The 26,845-nt window shown below is 51.0% G+C and overlaps 1 protein-coding gene across 1 annotated transcript in view; it reads right to left on the bottom strand.

Annotated features, from left to right (window-relative positions):
* Positions 1-16,825: 16,825 nt before the first annotated feature.
* Positions 16,826-26,845, bottom strand: part of PPM1K (protein phosphatase, Mg2+/Mn2+ dependent 1K) — a 34,490-nt gene continuing 24,470 nt past the window's right edge. The window contains exons 5-7 of the mRNA XM_056111406.1: positions 25,783-25,927; positions 24,255-24,389; positions 16,826-20,369 (exon numbers count right to left, since the gene is read on the bottom strand). Of these exons, the coding sequence (XP_055967381.1) occupies positions 20,238-20,369; positions 24,255-24,389; positions 25,783-25,927 (412 nt within the window). The 3' untranslated portion in view covers positions 16,826-20,237. The remainder of the gene's footprint in view (positions 20,370-24,254; positions 24,390-25,782; positions 25,928-26,845) is intronic.

Below are 26,845 nucleotides of genomic sequence, written 5' to 3'. Positions count from 1 at the left end.
GTCACGTGTTTGTTTTTCACTTTTCTTTTTTTTTCTTCTGGTTTTTGGGTCACACCACGCAGTGCTCACGGCTTCCTCCTGGCTCTGCACTCAGGGATTACCCTTGGCTCTAGGACCGGATGTGCTGCTTCGGATCGAACCCTGGCCAGCCACGTGCATCGCTCCTGCCCCCGGGGTCACATGTTTAACACACCAGAGGCCCGGGTTCCATTCCAGGTGGCTGGACTATGGCCCCCAGCACTAAACCAGGCCCCCCCCCCACCCCGCCAGGTGTGGCCCCCAGAGCCTAAACAAATAGTGTCATTCCTGCTTCAAAAAGCAGCGTAGCCCCGGGCTGGGCTTTGGAATCCCACCGAACAAGCCGAACCCCTCTCGGTGGGAGGCAGAGTTCAACGCCTGGCAGAGCACATGCCACCTCGTGGCACGAGTGAGTGTGGCCCCTCTTCTAACATATGAATCCATACATGCGTGCGTGTGCATCTATACACACGTACGCAGCAGGGAGAACCCCTCACAGGGCAGCGGAGAGAGGGGACAATTCCAAATCCACAAGGACCAATGGCCCGAGGCCACCCACATCCCCCGCGTCTCTGCGTCTCCGGTCTAGCCTCTCTTGGACTGGGGCAAGCGCGTCTCAGCTTAGGCATTCCAGAGTTTGTCAGGGCATTTCTTTCTTTCTTCCTTTCTTTCTTTCTCAAATATTAAGAGCTGGTTTCTCTTTTCACTTTCCTTTGATGAGGTCTGTGCCTTCTTTATTATTATTATTATTATTATTATTATTTTTGCTTTTTGGGTCACACCCGGCGATGCTCAGGGGTTACTCCTGGCTCATGCACTCAGGAATCGCTCCTGGCGGTGCTCGGGGGACCATATGGGATGCTGGGAATCGAACCTGTGTTGGCCATGTTGGCTGCGTGCAAGGCAAATGCCCTACCCGCTGTGATATCGCTCCAGCCCCTCTTTATTATTTTTTAATTTTTAATGAATCACTGTGAGACAGAGCCTTAAAAAGCTGTTCATGATTGGGTGTCAGTCCTACAGTGTTCCAACCCCCGTCCCTCCACCAGGGCACATTTCCCAGCACCAGGGTCCCCAGGTTCCCTCCCATCACCCCCCACCCCCCACCCCTGGAGTTTTTCTTCTCTCTCCCTGTCTCTCTGTCTCTGTTTCTCTGTCTCTCTCTGTCTCTCTGTCTCTCTGTCTCTCTGTCTCTCTGTCTCTCTGTCTCTCTCTCTCTCTCTCTCCCCCTCTTTTGGGCATTGTCATTTACAATATTGACACTGAAAGGTTATCAAGAATATCCCTTACTACTTGTAACCCTCAGATCTTGTCCAGCGTGATCCTTCCCAGCGATTATTGTCATACTGGTCTCTTCTCTCTCTCTTCTCTGCCCTCAGCCCCACACACACTCGTGGTTGATTCCAACCACTTGACCAGTCCTCCTGACCCCATTTTCCCTGGCCATGGATATTCGTCTTATGTATATGTTTATCTTCCACAAACGGACGCAGTCCTCCGCTACCTGTCCCTCTCCTTCTGACTCATCTCACTTGGCACGCGACTCTCCGTGTCCATCCCTTTACAGGCCACTTTCATGACTTCCTTTTGTGTCAGGGCGTTTCCTCATCTGCCGAGTCTGTGCTGACCAGCCGGTGTGGGTTTACGATAGTGACTTTAGAATTTTCCAGGAGAGCTGTTTCTGTTCTGTTTTGGCTTGGTTCTGGCTTATTTCTTTATTAATTATCCTGGGCCACATGGGAGTGGAACACCCCCCCCCCCCTCCACCACCACCACCATCACCACCTCACGCATGCAAGGCAAATACTCTGCCACTGAGTCACATCCTCCAGCCCAGGACGGCGGCGACTGAGCACGAAACCACACACGGAGCTGGGCTGGCGTGTGAAGAAGTTCCCGCCACTCGGTTACTGCTTTGGGTTGCCGGTATATGGAATAAGCCACAAGGGCTAAAAAAAAATTTCTTTTTTAAAGGCTGAAAATGACTGTTCTAGAATCAAAAATCCATACAAACTGTGCTCTCTCCCCCTACATTCCAGGGTATGGAAAAAGATCCTCCAACTTTTCTTTCAGTCCAGGCAGACACCCCAAGGCTTAGGAATTATTTCCGAGGAAGCGAAACTTTTCTGTGCCGTATCTTTATGAACAAGGCTGAAAAATCACCAAATTCCTCTGTGTGTAGTTTGCGTTTCTTTTGCCTATGACAGCATGCCAAGCTAGGCTTCCGTATATGCTGCTGTTTACACAGTGATTATTTTTGTTGGTCCTGTGTTTGGGGTCACACCTGGGGTCACACCTGTTCGGGGCTTGCTCCAGGCGGGCTCGGGGGACCAGATGGGATGCGGGGGATCAAACTTGGGTCAGTAGCGAGCAAGGCCGATGCCACAGCTGCTCTGGCCCCGGTGATTTCTCACTGAGGGCTTTCTAAGGCAAGGCTCCTACAACCCGAGCCTAGAGACGTCCCTAAGAAACCAGTCGCCCTTGTGGCAGGACTTGGAGATGCCGAATCTGCTTCAGTGGCTGCTTCCCAATTTTAAAAGTCCTGATCCCGACCAGAAAATATGCAAATATTAGATTTTCCTTGTTAACTCTCCGAACTGGTTCAGGACAGAATTGGGCGCCTCTGAGGAAAGCTCAGGCCAAAGTCACTGTGTTAACCGGGGATGGGGGGGAGTGGGGGAGGGTTGGGGGTGGGTGGGTGGGTGAAGCCCACCTTCCCTCCATGCCTGGGGACTGCAGGTGGCTGGTGACGAACGCTTGGTCCGAGGAGCCCAGGCCCAGGAAGCTTCAAGCCTGAGACGCGAGGGGGGATGCACAGGAAAGAGACCCTGCCGGCAGCAGCAGCGCATTTTACAGACGCACACGGTGACGCTGCCGGGTGTTTGTGGGGTCGGCAAAGAAAGTGGCTTTTTAGGAGGAGATCGGGGGCCGGGCAGATGAGGCACTTGCCTTGCACGTGGCTGACCCAAGTTCCATCCCCAGGAATCCATCTGGACCCCTGAGCACCTTCAGGAACGAACCCTGAGCACTGCCAGGTGTGTTCCAATAAATAAGTGAATAGGGGCTGGAGCGATAGCACAGTGGGGAGGGCGTTTGCCTTGCACGCGGCTGACCCGGGTTCGATTCCCAGCATCCCCTAGGGTCCCCCGAGCATCGCCAGGAGTTAATTTCTGAGTGCACGAGCCAGGAGGAACCCCCTGTGCAAAGCTGGGTGTGACCCAAAAAGGAAAAAAAAATAAACTGGAAAAAAATTTTTAAAAAAATGAGTAAAGAGATAAAGCCTAAAATAAAAAGGTGCAAATTTTAAAATAGTTTTTAAGAATAAAGTAGAAACAATCCATGTGCCGCCCAAGGCACAACTGTGAATTAACTCTGATATCTAACACCATGATCAGGGGTCTTAGACAGTTAGACAGTGCAGGGAGGTTAAGGGACTCGTCTCGCACGCAGCCAACCAGGACTCCATCCCCGTCCCCACAGGACCCCCGAAGCCTCAGCTCTGCTGCTGGGGCCAGACCCTGCTCCTTGAATGAACCCGTATATGCTTTACACCCGCACTCAGCAGATGGCTTTCTGGGGGGGTGGGGGGGGAATCTTCCTGGACTCTTGAGTCTGGCTCCTGGGTCGAGCAAATCAAGCAGACAAGGCGGAAAGATGAGATCTTGGTAAGGCGGGGTGGGGGGGGGAAGCAGGGGAGGTTTAGTCCTCTCGAAGCGGCTGGTAGCTCGGGTTCGAGTCTCGGGGAGTCTTAGGATGGGAGATTAGGAGGTGAATCTGGAGAGCGGGCCAGCTCGCCCCAAGGCTTGCAGGGAGAGACGCTGAGCTGCCTCCCAGCCCCATGGGGGACCCCCGGACCCCGGGAGCTTCCGTGCGTGCAACCTCCATCCCGGCCAAGTGCTCCGTCCCTGCAAACGGCCATCACAGTCCCAAAGACGGGACGGAAGGGTGGGCTGGAAGCAGGATGGGGGCGGTTCGAGCTGGCTGGGAGGGCAGAGTCCTCTGCTCCTCGCCCTAGGGGAGGCGGGGCCCTGACAGGAGTGCTCCTCAGACTGTGAGTCAGAGTCAGGCCAGGCTGGGCCGGACGCTGTTCCCCGGGGGCGGCCGCCACCTTCAGAGCCTTCAGCCTTTAGGCCAGAGGGGAGCCCCGTCCCTTCCACAGAAAGCTAAAGCAGGTGCAGAAAACCAGAAGTTACGGAACACGAAAGGAATCTGTTTTTTTTTTTTTTTTGCCTTTTTGGGTCACACCAAGCAATGCTCAGGGGTCACTCCTGGCTCTGCACTCAGGAATTACTCCTGGTGGTGCTTGGGGGACCATAGGGGATGTGGGGATCGAACCCGGGTCGGCCGCGTGCAAGGCAAACGCCCTACCCGCTGTGCTATCACTCCGGCCCCAGGAATCTGATTTTGAAAAGTAGCATTGTCCTCCCGTTGCTCATCGATGTCTTCGAACGGGCACCAGTAATGTCTCCATTGTGAGACTTGTTACTGTGTTTGGCATATCGAATACGCCACGGGAGCTTGCCAGGCTTTGCCGTGTGGGCGGGATACTCTCGGTAGCTTGCCGGGCTCTCTGAGAGGGGTGGAGGAATAAAAAGATTAAAAAAAAAAAACAACAACATAACCATGAAGAGACTGGATAGTGGGATAGGAAAAAAGAAGAGCACTTTGGGAGTTCTCTCTCTCCTTCCTCCTCCCCCACCTCCTCTTCGCCTCTTCCTTTGTCCTCATCCTCCTTTTTTATTTCTTTTCCCAGCAGTTCTTGGCTCTGCACTCAGGGATGGCTCCTGGTGGGCTCCAGGGCGTCATGGGGGATGCTGGGATCACCCCCAGGCAGACGCCCCAGGCAGATGTGCCCGGCAGACGCCTCACTGCTGCACTGTCTTCCGAGCCCCTGGGAGTTACTCTTTGGTTTGGGGTTCTGTGTGTCTAGCAAAGTCCTCACCTCCAGTACATTTAAAATTTTTTTTGTGTAGGAGTACTGCTATTTATTCAGCCACTGATTAGCTGATTGAATTGGGCATGAACTCCACCTTAATTTTTTTTAATTTAATTTTTAATTTTTATATTTATTTATTGTAAAGGCCCTCCCGTTGATCATCGATTTGCTCGAGCGGGCCCAGTAACGTCTCCATTGGAGACTTTGTTGTTACTGTGTCTGGCATATCGAATACGTCACGGGTAGCTTGCCAGGCTCTGCCGTGCGGGCGAGATCCTCTCGGTAGCTTGCCGGGCTCTCCGAGAGGGGCGGAGGAATCGAACTTGAGTCGGCCAGGTTGGCCATGTGCAAGGCAAACGCCCTACCGCTGTGCTATCATATTGAATCACTGTGGGAAAAGTTACTAAGCTTCCAGGTTTAAGTCTCGGTCATACAATGATCAAACCCCTTTCCCTTCACCAGTACTTATTTTTCACCACCAAGAACCCCAATATAACCCCCTCCCACCCCTTCTGATGCCTGTGAGGCAGATGTTTTCTACTTAACTCTCTCTCTACTTTGATTACATTCATTATTTTGACAAAAGATGCACCATTATTGTTTAGAACTCCCCCCCAACAATCAGAACTGCTGAAAAGGCATTGTGAAATAATTTGTTTTCTATAGTTGGTTATGAGAATCATAGAATGTCATGCGGCCACAATTTTGGATTTCTGCAAAGAGCCAGATAATTATGAGATTGGTTTCTGTGTGTCTGGCATTATGGCCGTGCCAGAGAGCCACTCGTGGGAAAGGGTGCTGTTCTCTTCCGCCTTTTCCTCCCCTGGCAGCAAGGTGGCCACCACCTCAGAGCTTATTGGAAAGCCAGGTATGAGCCGGCAGTGACGGGGCAACTGCAGTCTCATGGGAAGGGGGGCGGTACCAACTCATCCTTCACGCCCTACCGAGGTCACGAGTTGCCCCCCACAAGCGGCTCTCTGGCATGGCCATGGCTCCAGAGGCAAAAGGACTTAATCCAGAACCCGGCAGCTTGTGGCAGAAAAGTGAATGGACCATGCGTTAAACTGATTTTTTTTTAGTTTTTTTTTTTAGATTTTTGGGTCACACCCAGCGATGCACAGGGGTTACTCCTGGCTCTGCGCTCAGGAATTACCCCTGGCGGTGCTCAGGGGACCATATGGGATGCTGGGAATTGAACCCGGGTCGGCCACATGCAAGGCAAACGCCCTACCTGCTGTGCTATTGCTCCAGCCCCAGTACATTTTTTAGAGGATGAAGGAAGAGATTTAAATATTTTTGTTTGTTTTTTTTGTGTGTGGGGGCCGCACCCGGTGACGCTCAGGGGTCACTCCCGACTCTGCACTCAGGAATTACTCCTGGCGGTACTCAGGGGTCCACAGGGGATGCTGGGGATCGAACCCGTGTTGGCGCCCTCCCTGCTGTGCGATATGGCTCCAGCCCCGGTTTGAGAATGTGAGAGATTCAGCGAGACAGGGAGGGAGTGGAGGAAAGAGTAAGAAGGTAGAGAAAGGAAAGGAAAGCACGGAGGAAGACAGAGGCACATGTGATGTAGGATGCTAAGGGCTTGTGCTTGTTCCAGCTCAGGCTCCCTGAGCACCACTGGGAATAGCCACGGTGGTCGCAGCATTTCTGGGCTGGGCAGTGCCCATCACTGACCCAGCATTCAGCCTTCTGCTACACAGAGCCACGGATCCAGGTCCCCTGAGGGCTACTTAAGGGGGGGAGAGAAAGAGAGAGAGAGAGAGAGAGAGAGAGAGAGAGAGAGACAGAGAGAGAGACAGAGAGACAGAGAGGAGAGAGAGAGAAAGAGGGGGGGTGTAAACATTGGAACCGGAGTGACAGCACCGGGGTAGATGCTGGCCTTGCATGCAGCTGGCTCCGGTTCGATTCCCAGCATCACATCTGGTTCCCCCAATACCACTATGAGTGACCCCTGAGCACTGTCAGCTATGGCCCAAAAAGAAGCAACCAAGAGACAGATATTTACCAAGAGGTAAAACTAATGCTTCGAGACAAGAGCTAGTGGTAGGAAAGGGTTCTAGTACTATGTGGTTTCTGTATTGATTGTATGTCTCATCACCGCAAGCGATATGATTTTATTCCCCACTTTAAAACGGCTGTCCCCATCAGAGCCTGGGATAAATACCTCACTCAGCTACTCAGCTGCCTCGAGACACCCACGATTATTCATTCCTGGCACATCCTGGATAGATCTGCTGGCATTTCAGAAGGTAGAACCCACTGGAGGAAGGCCCACTAGAAGCTTCTTTCCTCTCCTCTGGCCCCTCTATCCTTCCCTCCTGCATTGAATTTAAGACCTAGATACCACATTTGAATGCATAAATTATAGGAACATTTCATGACACTGAATTCTAGAGGCATCTTCAAAGATTCAACGCCGTTGGCCACGCAAACGGACGCAAAGGTCAACAAACGGAACCACATCAAATTAAGAAGCTTCCAGACTGCATAAGAAACATTGACCATGTGGCTGGAGATGATAGCACAGCGGGGAGGACGTGTGACTCATACGCGGCCGACCCGAGTTCGAGTCCCAGGATCCCATATGGTTCCCTGAGCACCTCCAGGAGTAATTTCTGAGTGTGTGATCCAAGAATAACCCCTGAGCATCGCCGGGAGTGACCCAAAAAGAAAAAAAAATTAAAAAAGAAACTGTCACGGTCCTCCCGTTGATCATCGATTTGCTCGAGCGGGCCCAGTAACGTCTCCATCATGAGACTTGTTACTGTGTTTGGCATATCAATTACGTCACAGGTAGCTTGCCAGGCTCTGCTGTGCGGGCGAGATACTCTCAGTAGCTTGCCGGGCTCTCCGAGAGGGGCGGAGGAATCGAACTCAGGTCGGCCATGTTGTCTGCGTGCAAGGCAAACGCCCTACCGCTGTGCTATCGCTCCAGCCCACAAAAAAGAAACACTGACCAGAATAAAAAGACAGCCACAGACTGGAAGGAAATATTTGCCCACCACTCAGATGATAAAGGGTTAATAGCCAAGAGACATAAAGCACTTATAAAACCCAAGAAGAAATGACAACCAACCCCCTCAAAAAATAAGGGAAGAGAGGGACAGAAATTTCCTTAGGGAAGACACACAGGTGGGCAGCAGAGCGAAGGGGGAGAGGGTGGGCACGTTCATGAGGCTGTGCTGTTGGAACAGTTGGCATAAAACCCCACCACTAGGGGCCCAAGCGATGGTACAATGGGTAGAGTGTTTGCCTGGCATGTGGCCGACCCAGGATCGATTCCTGGTGTCCTCTAAGGTCCCCTGAGCACTTCCAGGAGTGATTCCTGAGGGCAGAGTCAGGAGGAATCCCTGAGCACCGCCAAGTGTGACCCAAAACCAACCCCAAGAAAATCATTTCGTAAAATCCCAACGTCTAAAATAAAATTAAAAATTTTAAAAATCTTAAAGAACAAGTTCATTCTTACGAAACAATGTCCTAGGCTGGAGAGATAGCACAGCGGTAGGGCATTTGCCTTGCACATGGCTGACCCAGGTTCGATTCCCAGCATCCCATACGGTCCCCTGAGCACCGCCAGGAGTAACTCCTGAATGCAGAGCCAGGAGGAACCCCTGTGCATAGCCGGGTGTGATGCAAAAAAAAAAAAAAAAAAAAAAAAAACAACAACGTTCTGCCACTCAGACAAGTAGTTGTGCTCATTCCTTGAAATGAGTTCGGAGCCGCACTCTGCTGTACACTGCGGAGTTTCTACCACAGGCCTTTCACTCTCATCACACTACACAGCAAATGTGCTACTGGGCCGGAATGGGCTGTTTTAACCCTCTTCTCTGGAATTCACCAGGTACAAAAGAGAAACAAAATAAAATTTTAAAAAGAGAAAATCATTCTTTATCTGAAGTGTGATGTTCAGATATTCCAAGCTTATTTTTTGGATTCCTGTTATTGCAGAGCTCGCTGTAAAGTTAGGACTGGACAGAAGAATGAAGGCACCAGTGTTCTTGAACAGCCCCAGTGTGGTGGGGGGTGTACCCATCACCCCAGGATGCAGTTACAGTCCTCGAGTGTTGGATATTAACCCTAAGTGGTTAGGCTTCATCAGTGAACTGCCCCTTTCCCTCCTCCCAGAGAAGCTTCCAGAGAAGCTTCCAGTTCTCTTGTGAGCAACCCTAATCCCCTGAGTTTATCTTTAGCCTTTCCTTTGTGTTTTACACCTCATTGTCACAGTTCCCCAAGTCAATCTTGGTTACTTTATATATAAGCCAAAACTTTCTGGTCATTCCAGATTTTGTATTTGCAGTGAATGACTTGCTTTTCTATTTCCCCTATAGCCTTTTCATCTTTTACCATAGAGCAATGTTCTTTGGTTAAACACAGAAAGAACATTAATGCTATGCTCCTAGTATTTGGGAGCTGATTGACTCTGAAATATATCTACTCCTGGGCATAATTACTTGGTCAGAATTACTGGACTCAGGCTTCAGTTGCTGCAGTTCCTAACTTGCTGTGGGACTGGGATGGACCCGGGGCGAGTGGCAAAGCTACCCCGGCATCGAAATGGTACACTCTAGAAAGTAGAAATGCATGCTCTTGGTGCAAGCTTTTATGACTTCAGAGACAGACCCCCATGGGGAAGGACAAGCTGAACTGGCCTCAGGATTTAGTCTGGGGTTTATGGTAAAAGCCTCACCTGCTCTCAGAGCCCAGAGAACTAAGTTTTGGGATCTTTATCTCTTACTGTGTTTATCCAAATGACTGCAAGTATTGATAAGAAGTAGAATTTTTTGTTTGACTAACTGACTTAATTGTTTGATAGGTACGACTAGAAGGAAAGAGAAAAGCAACACAGATATCCCTGGAGACAGAGCGTCTCTTTGAGTTCATTTCCCTCTGAGGATTGCCTCCGCTGGAATGTTTTCCCTCTGTAAATCACATGGGCATGCAGTCCTTCACCTCTGACCCCTTCGGATGCTTTATGAGGATGCGAGCAGCTCTGCATTAAACGTGCCATTTTCACCATCAGGCTGTGGTCCTGTCTGTCTCTCTGTTGGGTAGGCCGGGGGGTCGGGGGAGGGGGAGGATCTCGGCCACCGAACACACACGCATCATCACAGCGCCCACAAGGACTCCGTGAACTCACACTCAGGACAGATAATGACCTATGGGGCAACCGGGGGACACTCTGTGCACTTAAAGAAGGCAGATTGCACAGGGAACCCTGAGAAGCCTTGTTTCCTTAAAGGCTGACTGTAGGCCAAACACGTTTGAGAACCTCTGTGGAGGAATTTGAAGTCCAAAGGCAAAGAGAGGAAAAGAGCATTAAGCTAGAATCAAGTGCAGGATTGGTTGTTTTTTGTTTTGTTTTGTTTTGTTTTTTGCTATGAGTTTTGGTCTTGGGCTTTGGGCCTGCTGTGCTCAGCAGGTTCTGTCCCCTGGTTCTGCATTCCGGGGTCTGTCTTGGTGGGGCTCAGGGAACCATATGCGGGGTCAGGGATTGAATTCAGGTCAGCCAGGCACAAAGCAAGCTTATCCACTGCACTCTCTCTCTGGCCACAGGGCTGTTACGGCAATAAACAGAAAGTAATAATGCAGGCTCTGGAGAAATCTCAGGACATACATCTTAGAGCCAAGGCCCAGTCCTTGCCTAGACCCCGGAGTTTACTGGTCAGGAGAGAAGTACGAGCCAGGAGTGTCACGGCAAGCCACCAGACCTCAGGCAGGAGGTGAAGCCGGGGATGCTTGAGGGAGGCTATGGGCTGACTTGGGCTCAGCCAGCAATGGGAGGATTTGGAGGAACAAGAGCTGGAGAGCGCCAAAGGAAGCAAGGTACCTGGTTGACAGAAACTGAGGCGAGGTTGTACCAGCCAAACTCTGGAGAGGGGAGACAGGAGCAGGGGAGAACGCCAGAATGCATGTAACCGGACGTGAGGGTGGACACTGAGAGTTTCACTGGCACGGTGGAATGCTGAGAGCTCAGAGGAGGAGAGATGGAGCTCAGGAAGGAGGCCCGAGAGCTTGGCTAGGGTTTGTCTTGGTCTCGAGGGACGTTTTCTGGCCCTCTTGTCCACGCCCCGACACACTTTCTGTGCTTCGTCCTGGTTTTCCGAACTTGCTGCAGCCGTCACTCCCAATTCCCTCCATCATTTCTTGGCAGTTAGTCGTTAATGATGACAGATTTCATAGTAGAACGTGACTACTTGGGGGATAACACAGAATGGGGCTCAAGTCCCTGGCTAAGGACACTTTTGGGGTCTGTTCAGAGATCCTCTCAAACTGCTCCTAGGTTGGGAACTGAGGCTGCAAGACAGGAGACGGCTCTGCTCCCCTCTCCACAGGAGTTTTTCTCTTTGCCGCCTCAAGACTGTTCCCACCAACTGAAACAGGCCCCCGGCCGGATGGGAGAGCAAGAAAGAGCTCAGCGTAGGTGTTCAAGAGAAAAATCAGCCGGATTCGGTCCAGGATGCTGCCACTCAAACAACAGAAAGTGTTCTCTGATACCATTTCAAATATAATGCCTTTTTCAAAGACGGGGTACTGGTGAACCCCCCCCCCCAGACTCATGTTAGGACGCCAAGGGTTAGTGGGGGATTGTTTTATTTTTTGGGGGGGGGGGCGGACCCTGGAGGTGCTCAGGGCTTACTCCGAGCTCTGACCTCAGGACTCAGTCTTGGCGGGCGGGGGGCCATAAGGGGTGCCAAGGATCGACCCCCCCCCCACACAATCTAGTAGCACCTTACCATAGCCTCGCCCTGCATTGGGATCTTCCATCCGCACCCCTGAGTAGGTCCTTCCTTTGGCCACGGGAGGAGCAGCCACGCTGCCACCAGCCAAGCCCGATGCTGTCCCTTCCCTTACCCTGTCCCCTGTTCCCTGTCCCCCCTCCCCCCGCTGGCTGGGCTGCTGTCCCGTCCTGGAATGGCCCACAAAAGCCAACCAACCCGGCTGCCCTCCGCCCGCCCGCCCCGGCCGGGAGACACGCCCCGCGGGACAAACGTGTCCCCCGCGTGTGATGCGCACGTGGGGGTCCCGCGCTCACCTGTCATCCTCCTGGGGGGTCGTCCGGGGCGGAGAGGGGCCTCGCTGGCAACGGTCAAAGTCCCGCTTCCCGGCCGCGGGGGGCGCAGGCCTGACAACACGGCCACGACAGAGAGGGGCGCCGGGGGGTGGGGTGGGCACGGCCAGCGCCCTGCACTGGGCACGCGAGCGACGCCGACGGGGTCCCGCGGCCCCGCGCAGCGCAGCGGCCCAGCACCCAGCGGGGACCCGGCGAGCGGCGGAGGGGCGGGGCCGGTGGGCTGTGCCCGCCCAGGGGGCGTGTCCAAGGGCAGCGATAGGACGCGGCGGCCGGTGGGCGGGGATGTGGGCGGGGCCAGCGAGGGGCGGGCGGGGCCTCGGCGCAGGCGCTCCTCAGCATCCTCATCCCGGACAAAGCGGGCGCCGTCGCCGCCGAAGTCGGCCGCCCGCGGTGCTGATGCTGCGCGTGAGCCCAGGCCCGAGGCGGTGGGTCCTACTCAGCCGCAGCCGCCCCGGGAGCGGCCAGCGGGCGCCTTGGCTGCGGGAAAGCCTTTGCTCCCGAGCTGAACCTCTGTGGGCATCAGAAAGGCCACTCTGCACAAAGGTCTTCTAAAAACAGCGGCGTGTGCAACATTCCGCGCCCACAGCTGCAGCTGCAGTTGCGTCCGACTCCGGGCACGTCTCGGAAGCCTTTGGAAGTGCAGCAGATGTCGGAGTGGGCCCGAGCGCTGCTGGTCTCAGTAAACACCCCAGAGTTCCCACTGGAGAAAGGGCCCGTGCGTGTAGGGGGTGTGGGAACGCCCAGCTCCTGCCGGGAGGAATCCCAGAGAGGTACCGGAGTCCAGCAAAAAGCAGAAAGGCGTCTGCTGAGCTGAGCTGAGCTGCTGAGCCCCAGAAAGCCCCTCCCCGTGCAGAAAGTTCCAGTATAGGCCGCAAGAGCTCTGCCGCGCTCAGACACACAATCCGTTAAACAGAGAAAGGCGTTTCAAAGCTAAAGGCCCGGTGGACTGACTGTCTCCTCCCTCCCCCACACCGAGGCTGCAGCTGCCCAAGTTGCACCCCTGAAGTCACTTTTTGCAGTGTTCCCCTGGAAGAAGAGGCCGCTGGAAGCCAGCACTAGACACCCCTTCCTTTCTCCCAAGTGACTGCGTGTTTTTCTCACCCGTTGCTTCTGCCTTGCCCCTCATGTTAAGGAATGTCCCTAAGGAGTCGGAACAATAGCACAGCGGGTGTAGTGCTTACACACGACCCATCCTGATTCTTCCCTGGCACCACCTATGGGCCCCAACACAGCCAGGAGTGATCTCTGAGCGCAGAGCCAGGAGTAATCCCTGAGCTCAGAGCCAGGAGTTAGTCCTCAAGAACCACTCCCAGAAAGAAAAAAAGAGCAAGAAAGAGAGAAAATAAACAGAGAGAGAGAAAGAAAGAAGGAGAAGGAAGAAGAAGAAGAAGAAGAAGAAGAAGAAGAAGAAGAAGAAGAAGAAGAAGAAGAAGAAGAAGGAGAAGAAGAAGGAGAAGAAGAAGGAGAAGAAGGAGAAGAAGGAGAAGAAGGAGAAGAAGGAGAAGAAGAAGAAGGAGAAGAAGAAGGAGAAGAAGGAGAAGAAAAGGAGGAGGAGGAGGAAGAAGAAGAAGAAACAAATGTCCTGAGCCTGAGTGGTCAGTGTTGACCTACAGGGCAGCTGTCCAGGAGAGGCCAGAGTAAGCAGCAGGACTAGCCCGGTGGCTGTGCTCAGACCATCCCAGGCATGCCCATGCTCTGCGATGCTTCAGGTGGAATCTGGCCGGAGCTCCAGAAACTCCAAATCCATGACCACACAGTCTCCGGCCTTCCTGTACTGTGCTTCTAGACGCTTCCTGCTGTGCTTTATAAGCTCTAAGGCCCAGCCTGAGAGTACATAAATTTGGTGAACAAGGCTACCTAGTCCCAGGCTGCCAGTACCTAACTCAGCCTGGTTTGGGTTTGTTTATTGGGGGAGGAGGGAACACCCGGCAGTGCTCAGGGCTTCCTCCTCGCTCTGTGCTCAGGAGTCACTCCTGGCAGTGCTCAAGGGACCATATCGGATGCCGGGGATCAAACCCCGGTTGGCTGCGTGCCAGGCAAACGCCCTCCCCGCTGTATGCCTCATCCTCCAGCCCTCGGCCTGTTTTTTTCTTGTAGCAACTATCCTCTCTCGAAACAAACACCCAGACTTGGGACCCAAGTGATCCAAGAATTTTCCATTTCCCAACGGTATACACGTTTTCCAGGCCTGGAGCTATCTCCTGTATCCTTATTGGGTTTCTTCCCGCCAATAAAAAAATCTTTCATTCCACACAGCTCTTCAGAGCACCTTCCTACTGGCTAGGTAAAATGTTGCCTGTTTCATGAATTGTTGAATTTGAATTTTTAAATTAAACTGAATTAACTTGTTTAGTCTCAGACCACACCTGGCTTGTTCCTGGCTCAGCCCTCAGGGATGACTCCTGGTGTCATGCCAGGGATGGGAACGTTCGGCTTCAGGCAATGCCAGTGCCTTACCCTTGTACCACCTCTGTGACCCGGCATCTACATTTGAATCTCATTGTTACAGCACATGTCTAACATGTATGATAACTTGGCTCGCCAACCCCCAATTACATTATGTTAAATGCAAAAGGTTGAATTTTGCAATATCATTGCCAAATACTTGTTACTTATTTTGACATATGCAGACATAGCAATCAAATATTCCCCAGGTGAAAAAATACAGAATAATGAAGTATTTTGGAAGAGGTAAATTTCACTTTAAAACAAAACCAAAAAGATTGGGATAAGTATGTACATTTATCTCAAAGTATTTTCACATTGGCCAACAGTTGAAACCTGGCTTCTAGAAAAAGTTTCCTACAGTTCATTGACTCTTTGTCTCGGTGTTCCCAGTTGTCAGCTACAAGTTGGAAAGTCTGGATACCAGATGCACAGTTGGATTTTAAAAAAATCAGCGGGCACAGACAAGAGAGCTCAGGTTCCCAAGAAGTGGAGAGAAGAAGACAAGACAGAGTGATATAAAAACAAAGGAGCTTAAACCTTACTTTATTGAAGTGATTTTATGAACAGTAAGATGTCATTTTAGTCTACTGTCCTTTAACAGACATTTAAAAACAATGGCCAACAGCCACACGTGCTAGGTGAAAAGGAAGCTCAGATGGAGAAGAGAGCACCAAATAAAGGGTGTTGTGAGGACCCTCCCAGAGTGGGAGAAGCATGCTAAAAGTAGTCTATAGACCAAACATGATTGCCACTCAATGCCTCTCTTGCAAAACACAGGACCCAAAAGAAGAGAGAGAGAACAAGGGGGAATGCCCTGCCACAGAGGCAGGGTGGGATAGGGGGGGATGGGGGGTGGGGGGATGCTGGGACCCGTGGTGGTGGAGGATGGGCGCTGGTGGAGGGATGGGTACTTGATCATTGTATAACTGAAACCCAAGCACAAAAATTTATAAGTCTATAACTGTACCTCATGGTGTTTCACTAATAAAAAAAATTTAAAAAAAAAAGAAAAAAAAGAAAAAAAAAACAAAAAAAAAAACAATGGCTAAGAAGCAATTCTACCACAGGGGCTGGAGCAATAGCACAGCAGGTAGGGCATTTGCCTTGCATGCGGCTGACCCAGGTTCGATTCCCAGCATCCCATATGTTCCCACGAGCACTGCCAGGGGAGAGATTTCTGAGTGCATGAACCAGGAGTAACTACTGAGCATCGCTGGGTGTGACCCAAAAAAGCAAAGGAAAAAAAAAAAAGAAGCAATTCCACCAATCGACTACAGGGAGTGCTCCCTACCTAAGTAGCACTCTGCTGACTTGTAAAACATCTGGACACTAGAACATTTTGGTAGAAATTAGATTACGTTGGGACACACCCAAACTCTGTGCTGGAATCTAATGGCCAATGAGTCATCGTTGGAGTCAGAACACTCAGTTTTTGTGGCCATCATTGGACCACTTCACCCACCGAACAGCCAATGAGAACTGTGGGATCAGGAGGCCAAAACAACGGACCATTGATTTGCATCGTCACTGCTGATTTGCAAAGGCAGGACTTAGTTTTGCTTAAGCCATTCAGACAAGTGACTCTAATAAATTAAATGTAATCCAACCAAAATTTTGTCACTTCGCAGATGCCGATATGGGAGGGAAAAAGGAGCTCAAGGTAAATTCATGTTGAGATGTTTAGTGCTGAATTTTAGGCAGATCCTCCACCAACCCTGCCTCAAAGAATATTTTTCCACCATTAGCATGAAAGAAAAGATTTGTTCGTTCTTAAAGAAAATAAAATGTCAGGTCTGATATTGAAGAGTTCGTCTAGCCCTACTCATTCTCTGCCAAGGTTCCTTTAAAAAATCAAATTACACTTAGAAAAAATCTTTTTCCCTAGATTACGTGCTAATAATTATTCAAGTAATTCTTTAAAGCATTGGAACGTGGAAAAAGTTCACAACAGAGAGTGGGATCAGCTACATGCAAGGCAGAACCTCATCCCCTGCAACTCTCTCACTTGGCATCTTCTTCTTCTTCTTTTTTTCTTTCTTTTTTGGGACACACCCAGCAATGCTCAGGGGTTCCTCCTGGCTCTGCACTCAGGAATTACTCCTGGCGGTGCTCAAGGGACCATAATGGATGCTGGGAATCGAACCTGGGTCGGCCGCGTGCAAGGCAAACGCCCTCCCCGCTGTGCTATTGCTCCAGCCCCGCGGCATCTTCTTTTTAATCTAGAAGGGATTTAGAAATTTAGACAGAACTATATTAAGTGTAAGAACATCTTATCGAATAAACACTGGCAAATTCTACCAACATGTTTTAGATGGACAGGCTGCACATAAATGAAAGGCAAACATAAATCAGAGTTGAGTGAAGTTTATTTACATTAATATAATTTACCATAACAATACCCACATGGTAATAACCATATGGCAAATTCACAGTCATTGCACTAAGTTTACTTCGAACAGTCCATTCTTCATGACTATTTGCATAACTCCCAGGAAGATTTAGAAGCCTAACAGATGCATGCTCCTTTAATAAGTCATAATAAAACACGGATGACTTCAACACAGTGGTTTAAAAAATAATACCGCTCTTCTTTCTGTTTTTGCCAGCGGTGACAGTTTCAGGGTCTTCAGGTGAAAAAGCCCCCGTCAGACTTTAGGCTACACTCTACCAACTCTTTTGTTCAGCCTGCCAATCCATCTCAATCCACCTGCCACCCCCGCCCCACAACCACAGGGTGACAAATCACAGCAATTAGAGGCGACCCATTACCCCATGCTCCAGGGACCATTGGTGGTAGAGACTGAACCCGTCAGGTTTTCATCCTTTGAGCAATATTCCTGGGGTTAAAAAAAAAATTCTTAATTTTGCAGTGCTAAATTTTGCTAATTTCCAGAAGCTCACAAATCCAAGGTAAGTGCTCGACCACGAAGCTGCATCCCTGATTCCTGCTTCACTGATTTTTGTGGGGGCGGGGAGGGATTTGGGGCCACACCTGGCAGTGCTCAGGGCTGACTCCTGGCTCTATGCTCAGTGATCGCACCTGGCAGGGCTCAGGGGACGATGGACGGTGTCCGGGATTCGAGCCGAGGTCAGAAGCATGTGACCCTACCTACCTGTTACCCTCACCCTGGCCTCCGTCAGTGGTTCTTCAAACACTTAAGTCCACAACATCACTCATCATTTCCCACCCTCCATTTTTTTTTCTTTTTGGGTCACACCTGGCGATGCACTGGGGTTACTCCTGGCGGTGCTCAGGGGACCATATGGGATGCTGGGAATTGAACCCGGGTTGGCAAACGCCCTACCCGCTGTGCTATCTCTCCAGCCCCCCACCCTCCATTTTTAAAGCAAGAGGAAAAGTGTTAGGAAAATAGAACCAAAAGGAAACCTATATCCACAGATGGACATTTTATACTTTAGATTTACCTACTGGTGACTGGAGAATTATTTCGCTTTTGTTTTGGGGCCACACCCGATAGTACTCAGGGCTTACTCCAGGCTCAGGACTCAGAAATTACTCTAGTGGGGGCTTGGGAGAACGCGATATAGCACTGGGGATACAATACAGTTGGCTGTGTGTAAGGCAAGAGCCCCGCCCGCTATATGGTCATTCTGTCCCCACTTGGGAAATCTCTAAGCTCCTAAATACAGGTTATTAGTATCTGTATCTGTCTCCTTCTCTCTTTCTCCCTCTCCCTTTCTCTCTCTCCCTCCCTCCCTCTCTTTCGGCAGTGGTGGTAGGGTGTTTTGGGGAACCCCTGTCATATGTCTTCACCCCCAGGTTCTGTATTCTAGGTGATTATATTCTCTCCTGTTCTATTTCTCTCTCACCAAACTTCTTAGAAACAAAAACAAGAACCTGAAACTGTTTCCTTTTTTCCTCCCAAAGGATAATTCTTTATTAATACAGGCAGGAAAACTCAAGGTTTCTCTTCTTCCACTCCCCAAAAAGGCAAGGAGAAAATATGCATTGTTTAGATTGGTCCCTTTCTTCCTAAGAAGCCTTTAAATAAAACTTAAAGAAAATAACCAACTCCTGATAACAGAGTTTTAAGGTACACTATACCATTTTTGTTTTTCTTGTTTTCTACAACAAAACGGTGTTAACATTCTTAACGGTGTTTTTCTCCCATCCTGTTACTCCAGATACTCTGCACACCACTAGGCAGCAACAGTGTAGTTTCAACACTCTTGTCCAGTTTTTGGGTTTGATTCTTCCTCCCAGTCTTTGCATCTATTTCTTCATTTGCCAATAGTCAAAGGTTCTTCTCAATTATTAAACTGCTTTACGGGATGGAGGACAAGCTTTGCACTCCCGAGACCTGCATGAGATTCCCAGCACTTCAAAAAACCAGACACACAAAAAGCCTCATTTTTGTCAAGAGTCCTTCGGGATAAGCATCAATAATTTACAGTTAACTGGTGGAAGCATCCATACAGTGCCATTCCTTCTGATTTTCTTTTACTCTAAAATACATCTGTATCTACACTCACGCATACAGCAAGTTCATACCATCTGTAGAAATAAACTGCATTGATAATTCCAAGCACACAGCTAGAGATTCACATTTTAACACCCGACATACAGGCAGATAAAAAAAGCACAATTTTACACTCCCGATTCACAGCAGGCTGAAATATAGAATTTGTTCTAGATTTATTCCTTGTTATGAGACTTAGAAACAGTCAAACGATGACAATGATAGCTGTCGCCTCATCACTTGATATTACTTTACAAACACCCCAACTTGCTGATGCCATCACAGAAAGTGATATGGACATACTATATACAAAACAAACAAAAAAAAAAGAGTTAGCCATCATGGAGGAAACTGTATACAAAGCACTTGGCAACATCAGCATTTAACTTTGTCTAGCACTGACACTTAGGCTCAGTACCTTTTCTGACATAAAAGAACAGGCACATCTCTACAGTTTCTTAGTTACCGAAAGGAATAAATTTGGGATAGAGATCATAAGATTGTGACGGCTGGAATACATAGTGCATTTTGCTTTTTTTTTTTTTCCCCTTCGGCTTTTTTTGTGGGGGTTACATTCAATGATGCTCAGGGCTTACTCTTGGCTCTGTGCTCAGGAATCACTCCTAATAGTGCTCTGGGGACCTTATGGGATGCTGGGGGTGGAACCCGGGTCGGCTATGCGCAAGGCAAGCCCCCTCCCCGCTGTTCTATTGCTCCGTACATCCCAACAGTGCATTTTCCTAAAGAGGCTTATGACTCAGTCATGCCATGTTATCTGTATTCAATCCTTTTACACCATTATATTTCATTATATTTACCACTGACTAGTCCAGAATCCAAAATACAGAAAATTTGGGTTTTAGATTTACGCTGAGGCACAATTATTAAAAACAAACCCTTGTAGCTAGCACACTGAGTAGTCATCGAAATACTGATGAGTTTCGACAAATCTGAAGGCAGGAACTATTCATATATATGAGTGAAGAAATAAATGACCAACAGTAACCCAGAGCTGCCTAAGAGTTTTGAAAAGGAGAAACTTAACACCCGGCAGGTGTATCAAAACCGCTTTTTCATGAGCTTCCTCAACTAGAATTACACGCATACACTGAGTGTGTTCAGTGGAACATAAATACGAAGCGGGTGAAGTAGCTACTGAGGGGACACTGACTTGGATTTGATCGAGGGAGTCATGAGGTGGCTCTGGCACGGTGGACAGTGGAACGAATCAGTGACTTGCCGGTGGAGAAACTGCAAACTCCAGGTGAAGCAACTGCCGTCAGGCCCACCGTCCGCTGGAAGCGAAGCTTCTGCTGAAGGAGAAGTTGACCTCAGAGTTCTTGTACTTGCCCCATGCGCCGAAAGGCACCACCACGGCCGTGCTGTTGTCTTCAGTGCCGTACTGGATGGCCTGGGAGGGGGGCAGGGAGAGAGCAGAGCACTGCAGGTGAGCGGAAGGGCGGGCCAAAGGAGCGGCGAGAAAGGCCTCTAAGCACAGTCTGAGAAAGGAAGTGAAAGTATATATATATTTGCAATGTGGAATATGCTTTGTAGGAAGTTCTTGGGATACCCATGATGAGGAGTGTGGAATATAGCACTGCACTGTCCTCCCGTTGTTCATCAATTTGCTCAAGCGGGCACCAGTAACGTCTCCATTGTGAGACTTGTTGTTATTGTGTTTGGCATCTCGAATACGCCACGGGGAGCTTGCCAGGCTTTGCCGTATGGGCGAGATGCTCTCGGTAGCTTGCTGGGCTCGCTGAGAGGGTGGAGGAATTGAACTCGGGTCAGATGGGTTGGCCACATGCAAGGCAAACGCCCTACCCACTGGGCTATCGCTCCAGCCCATGGAATATGTACATATATATATATATATTATTTAGCTGGAGTGATAGCACAGAGGTAGGGCGTTTGCCTTGTACGCAGCCAACCTGGCCGACCCGAGTTCGATTCCTCCGCCCCTCTCGGAGAGCCCGGCAAGCTACCGAGAGTATTCGATATGCCAGACACAGTAACAACGAAGTCTCCAATGGAGACGTTACTGGGCCCGCTCGAGCAAATCGATGATCAACGGGAGGGCCTTTACTTTACTTTAATTATTTATACATATTTGCAATGTGGTTCGTAGGAAGTTCTTGGGATACCCATGAAGAACAGGAGTGTGGGGAAGGTCAAACACACATGCCCAGCAGACCCGCTGGCACCAGCCATGGGGCTTCTTACCTGGCGGGTGTGGGTCTGGGTTTGGTTCAATCAAACAAGCGAATGCAAACGACTCGTAAAACTGTGCAAATGATCATTTCGCTTCACTCACAACAAAAAGGGGTAAATTCAAACTCTAAAATTTTCTTTTTTGCTACGGGAGGACCAGGGGGTGGGTTGGGATACCCCGGCTGCACCCAGGGGTCACTCCTGGCAGGACCTGGGGGCCATAAGCAGGCCAGGCGCAAGGCAAGCACCTTAATCTCTGCACTCTCACTTGGGTCCGAAAATTTCAGTTTCTAGTCACCAAACTGAGCGGAATTTAGAGAAACACACTATCGTGGCGATGCTACTGAAGAGTAGAAATCACTTCTGTCTACTTGGTCTGAATTAGATTCACAACCTAATTATGAAATTCACAGCCCTACACTTGGGGTTGCCTGCACTCCAACGTGGGGTGTCACAGAACTTCCTGGGTGTCTCTCTTCTCGCTGTCCTGCTGTCTCGATATATCCCCCCTCTGTCGCTTCGCCATCTTCTCCAGAACTGCCTTAACTGCAATCGCAGATCTTGTCTGCTGGAGAGGGCGGGTGGGGCAGTCTCAGGCTGATGTTCCTCTTCCTGCAGGGAGCATCACCAGGCCTCAGGCTGAGAAGCACCATCTGGCAGGTGGCAGGAAGCCGACCTCACGCCTGCGCCTGCTTCCCAGAACTCCTAGGGTGCAGGTACGGTCCCGGGGTCCCGCCTTCGGGGGCAGCATCCCCGCAGTGAGGGGCACGGGCAGATTTCTGAGCATGGAACTCCAGATGCTTCCCCGCCAAAGTCACAGCAAGGTGAGAGCTAGCTGGGGGTGTTGGGGAGGGGGGAGGAGACTAGCACAGCCCCTGCCCCTGGCGTGCCCCTAGGCCCCCACCAGCAACACCGGTCTTTCACGGGTGTGCGTGAAGAAGTGTGCAGTTCACAAATAAATGCTGGTGGTACAAAACACAAAAAAATGATAATTACCACAAATAAAACATATATATATATCCAGAAAAATTATGAATGCAAAAATTGACCCATGAAATTTTATTACAGTGCCACTCTAATTATCAAGCTACCGAGAGTATTCGATATGCCAGACACAGTAACAACAAAGTCTCCAATGGAGACGTTACTGGGCCCGCTCGAGCAAATTTGCTGATGAGGGGAACTATTCGATGAAATATAATGTGCAAACACGGCAGCCTACTATGCTCTCATTACAAATATCACTGCAGTGCAGCACCGTAGCCCTATAACACTGTCAGAGGCACTGGCACACAATCACGTTGCTCATCGATTTGTTCGAGCGGGTACCAGTCACACCCCCATCATGAGACTTCTTGTGACTGTGTTTGGCATCTCGAATACGCCACGGGGAGCTTGCCAGGCTCTGCTATGGGGTGGGATACTCTCGGTAGCTTGCCGGGCTCTTCGAGAGGGGCGGAGGAATCGAACCCAGGTCGGCCATGTGCAAGGCAAATGCACTACCCGCTGTGCTATCGCTCCAGCCCACAAATATCACTCACAATTTAGAGGGAACATTTAAGAGAGAAGGAATTAAAATTTGAAAGAAACATTCATTGGACTGGGTCGAATTTTTAATGTCAAGAGCTTGATATTAGTCCAGTGAATAATTCACGCTTGCCTGACAATTAGCGACAACTAATGCTCTCTTTTTCATCTGTTTTTGGGCCACACCTAGCAGTGCTCAGGGCTTACTCCTGGCTCTGCACTCCACGACCACTTCTGGCAAGCTCAGGGGACTGTATGGGGCCTCAGGGATGGACCCTGGGTTGGCCGTAGAAGACAAAGGCCCTATGCACTGTACCATCTCTCCAGCCGTAAGCAAATCATGCTTTTCACTGAAAGATCTGATGTATTAATTACAAATACTATCCCTTAAAGGCTTGGGCAACATTTTGACTCCCCAAACATAAAAATTGGGAAATGCAAAAAGTAACTGTTGAAATAAAACAAGTCTCTAATGATCAATGATGGCTCTAACTTGAGAGTTTGCTAGCTTAAAGGACGATTAAACACTGAAAATTTCACATTTTCTTGGACTGTCCAGCTACCAAGTTTTAACACTGCCAGAGACATTGGCACACAATCATTTTTTTTTCCTTTTTGGGTCACACCCAGCGATGCTCAGGGGTTCCTCCTGGCTCTGCACTCAGGAATTACTCCTGGCGGTGCTTGGGGGACCCTATGGGATGCTGGGAATTGAACCCGGGTCTAGCCATGTGCATGGCAAAAGCCCTCCCTGCTGTGCTATCGCTCCAGCCCCCAGGCACACAATCTTTTTTTTTTTTTTTATTCCGCCCACACCTATTTCTCAAAATCAAAAGCTGACGACACTACAGTGCTCTGATCTATGATATTTACTGGGAGAGTAAGAGTTTCTCAGTCAAGTGGTTAGACTTGGGAGCTTGCCTGTCAGTCTGAAGTCCAGCTTTGCAATCTTGAATAAATCACCTCCTCTTTTTGGCCTCTTGTGCCTCAGTTTGCCTCGTCTATGAAAAGGGCTGATGCTGACGCTAAGCACAGAGTATCGTGGAAGATCACCTGGAGTTCAGATAGATGAATCGGAGCGTGTGTGGCACATCATATGAGTACCACGGGGAGGGGTGGTTTGGGCCACACCTGGAGGTGCCCATGGGCGTTCCTCGGCTCAGTGCTTAGGACTGACCCGAGAGGTGCTCAGAAAACCTGGAATGGTGCTGGGATGGAACCGTGCCTGAGCAATTCATTTTGTTCTGCCCCCTTCCTGTTTACTAGTACCACAATTCACCATCATTGGAATGAGCATTTCAAGATGCACACAAAACCCAGAGATAAACAGCCCGTTACCGTAGCCAACTCAATTCACTTAACTACTTGGGGGAACTGCAGAAAAACCCTAAAATCAGAATTATTATGGAATCAGGGGAAAATTTCACTGTGGTGTAGAAGTTCCATGACAAGATTTTTCTAAGAAGCGTCAAGTTCCTGGGGGTCCCCCGGCTGAGACGCGCCCCTGGTGCTGCGCTCACCCCCATCCCAGGCCCCTGGCCCGGCCCTGGGCACCCACCTGCTCAGTGACTGCCCGGGCTGCTTCGTTGGGGTCGTGGCACTGGTTGACAAAGTCGCAAATCTCCTGACTGTTCACCATGAAGTTGATCCCATCTGTCGTGAGGACCAGGAAGCTGTCGTCAGCGTGATGAAGCTGCAATGACACCCACCGCAGAGAATCACACACTGGGGACCCCGACGCTGCCTTCTGCGTTTGGGAGGGGGCGGGCAGCGGTGACACGGGAAAGGCCAGACTTAGGCTAAAGCAGCAGCGTGCGGTCCTGATGGCCCAACCTGACGCTCCTTAGTGACCAACACGCAAGAGGTTGGACGGGGGCTGGAGCGATAGCACAGAGGGGAGGGCGTTTGCCTTGTACACTGCGGACTCGGGTTCGATCCCTAGCATCCCGTATGGTCCCCCGAGCACTGCCAGGGGTAATTCCTGAGTGAAGAGCCAGGAGGAACTCCTGAGCATCGCCGGGTGTGACCCAAAAACACACACAAAAAAAAAGGAAATTGGACAGTGGGGGCAGAGCAGCGGGGAGGAGGGGTGGTGGGCTGCCCGACGGGCTCCTGGGGGCTCCTGACACATTTCTCAGCAATGCAAGCAGAGGGAAGGAGGCCCTCATGTGACGAGGTCTCTTTTCCCTTGTTTTTTTCAGGGGGTGGAGGTGGGGCTTAGAGGTCACACCCGGCAATGCTCAGGGGTTCCTCCTGGCTCGGCACTCAAGAATCACTCCTGGCGGTGCTCGGGGGACCATACAGGATGCCGGGGATCGAACCCAGGTCGGCCAGAGACAAGGCAAGAGCCCTCCCAGCTGTCCTAGGGCTCCAGATTTTGTTTTCTCTGAGAAAGGGGGGCAAGGCCTTTTTGGAACAGAGTCTGGTGCAGAGTAGACCCTCTGGGGATACTTATTAGATGGGATGGGTTCTTTTTTCTTTTTTTTTTAATTAGTGAATCACCGTGAAGTACAGTTACAAACTTACGAACTTTCGTATTTCAGTCACACAATAATTGTTTACCGAGATGGGTTCTTTCATTTAGTCTTTGGCTTTTGGGTCACACTCAGAAATCACTCCTGGGACGCCGGGGATCGAACCTGGGTTGGCTGGGTTCAAAGGCAAGTGCCCTCCCCGCTGTGCTACGGCTCCAGCCCTGCGCCCTCGGAGTGGGTAAGACGTCATTCTGATGTCCAGTGGTCGCTGTGATTAGAGACTGCCTAGCAGTGGGTGCTGGGGAAGGCCGCAGACAGGGATGTGCTCACAACTCTGCGTGTGTGTGTTGGGGGTGTCGTGCAATGGGGTCCACGTTGTGGGTGTCTCAGGGGTGACCTTGTAGTCTGGCGCCAAGGGGAAGTCAGAGTGGGCTTCCCAGTGGAGGTGGTGCCAGCTGCCCGGGTACCATGAGTAAGTGGGGAGTGGGGTGGGGGTGGCAGTGCCCTGCCAACCCCGGTGGCCCCGACACCAGGGCGCTTGCCCTCCCGCCCACGGCCAGGGCAGACCTGCGCCGCCCTCAGGGCCCCCCACAGCGGCTGCGTCCCGCCCACCTTGATCCGCTTGGTCTCGGGCTCCGCGATCACGCCACTAGCCTTCAGGTCCAGGTCCCCGAGGCTCCTGGTCATGGCGAGGCGCCCATTGACGTGCGGCTGCCCCAGGCTGTTCCAGGCCACAAAGCCGCCGTGCTTCTTGATCCTGCATGGCACAAGGGCAGAGGGTGACGGGAGCCGGGAAGATAAGGTCCACCCACTTAACAGAACTCAGGGCTCCCGGGGAGCCCAGATGCTGGGTGGGGACAGGACCCGAGTGCTCCCCCCAGGGGATAGGGGAGCCGGGCTGATTTCCTCTTGCTGTCGTGGTCTTCTCAGGACACAGTTCCAGGAACAAGATTACAAGAGCGTGCGTTTGCTTGGTCAAGAAGAAAGGGGAAGGGAGCTCTCTGATGAGGTCCCCTCCCCTCCCTGCAAGCCACAGGGACACGGGCCCCTGGAAAGCCCCAGCACACGAGGTGACGCCAGCAGCACCGCCTGGGGGGGGGGGGGGGAATCCCGGCACCTCAGAGGGAGGCCTCTGCCTGCAGCAGCTTCCGTGCAAGCCCGGCTCACCGTGACCAGAAACAAGCAAAGGGAAGAGGGAAAGGAAAGGCGGGAGGATGAAGGAACAACGGGTAGGAGGGAGGGGCTGACTCGCTGGCAGGGCCGGGATCCACCTGGGCTCCCCTATGGTCCCCTGCGACGACACCCAAAAGAAGGTAGGAAGGGAGAACGAAATGAATTTGTTAAAGAAAAAAGGAAGCCAAGGCAGTTGGGATTAGCTGGAAAAGCCACCGTCAGGGCCCGAGAGACAGTGCCAAGGGCGGATGTGTCCACACGCCGGAATGCATGGGGGCATCCCACGATGGGGCCCCGGAACTGGGAAGGAAACGAACTGGATTCTTTTCTCGCTTTTTCCCTTCTGGGGTCACACCCAGCATGTCAGGGCTTACTCCTGGCTCTGCATTCAGGAATCACTCCTGGCGGTGCTCCAGGCACTATCTGGGATGCTGGAATGGAACCCAGTCAGCGGAGCGCAAGGCAAACGCCCTCCCTGCCGCACCACTACTCCTGCCCCTCT

This window comes from Sorex fumeus, unplaced genomic scaffold (assembly GCF_029834395.1).
Source record: "Sorex fumeus unplaced genomic scaffold, SorFum_2.1 ptg000013l, whole genome shotgun sequence".
NCBI lineage: Eukaryota > Metazoa > Chordata > Mammalia > Eulipotyphla > Soricidae > Sorex > Sorex fumeus.
The sequence above is the reverse complement of the archived record's forward strand: the minus strand, read 5'-3'. Positions and strand labels throughout refer to the sequence as shown.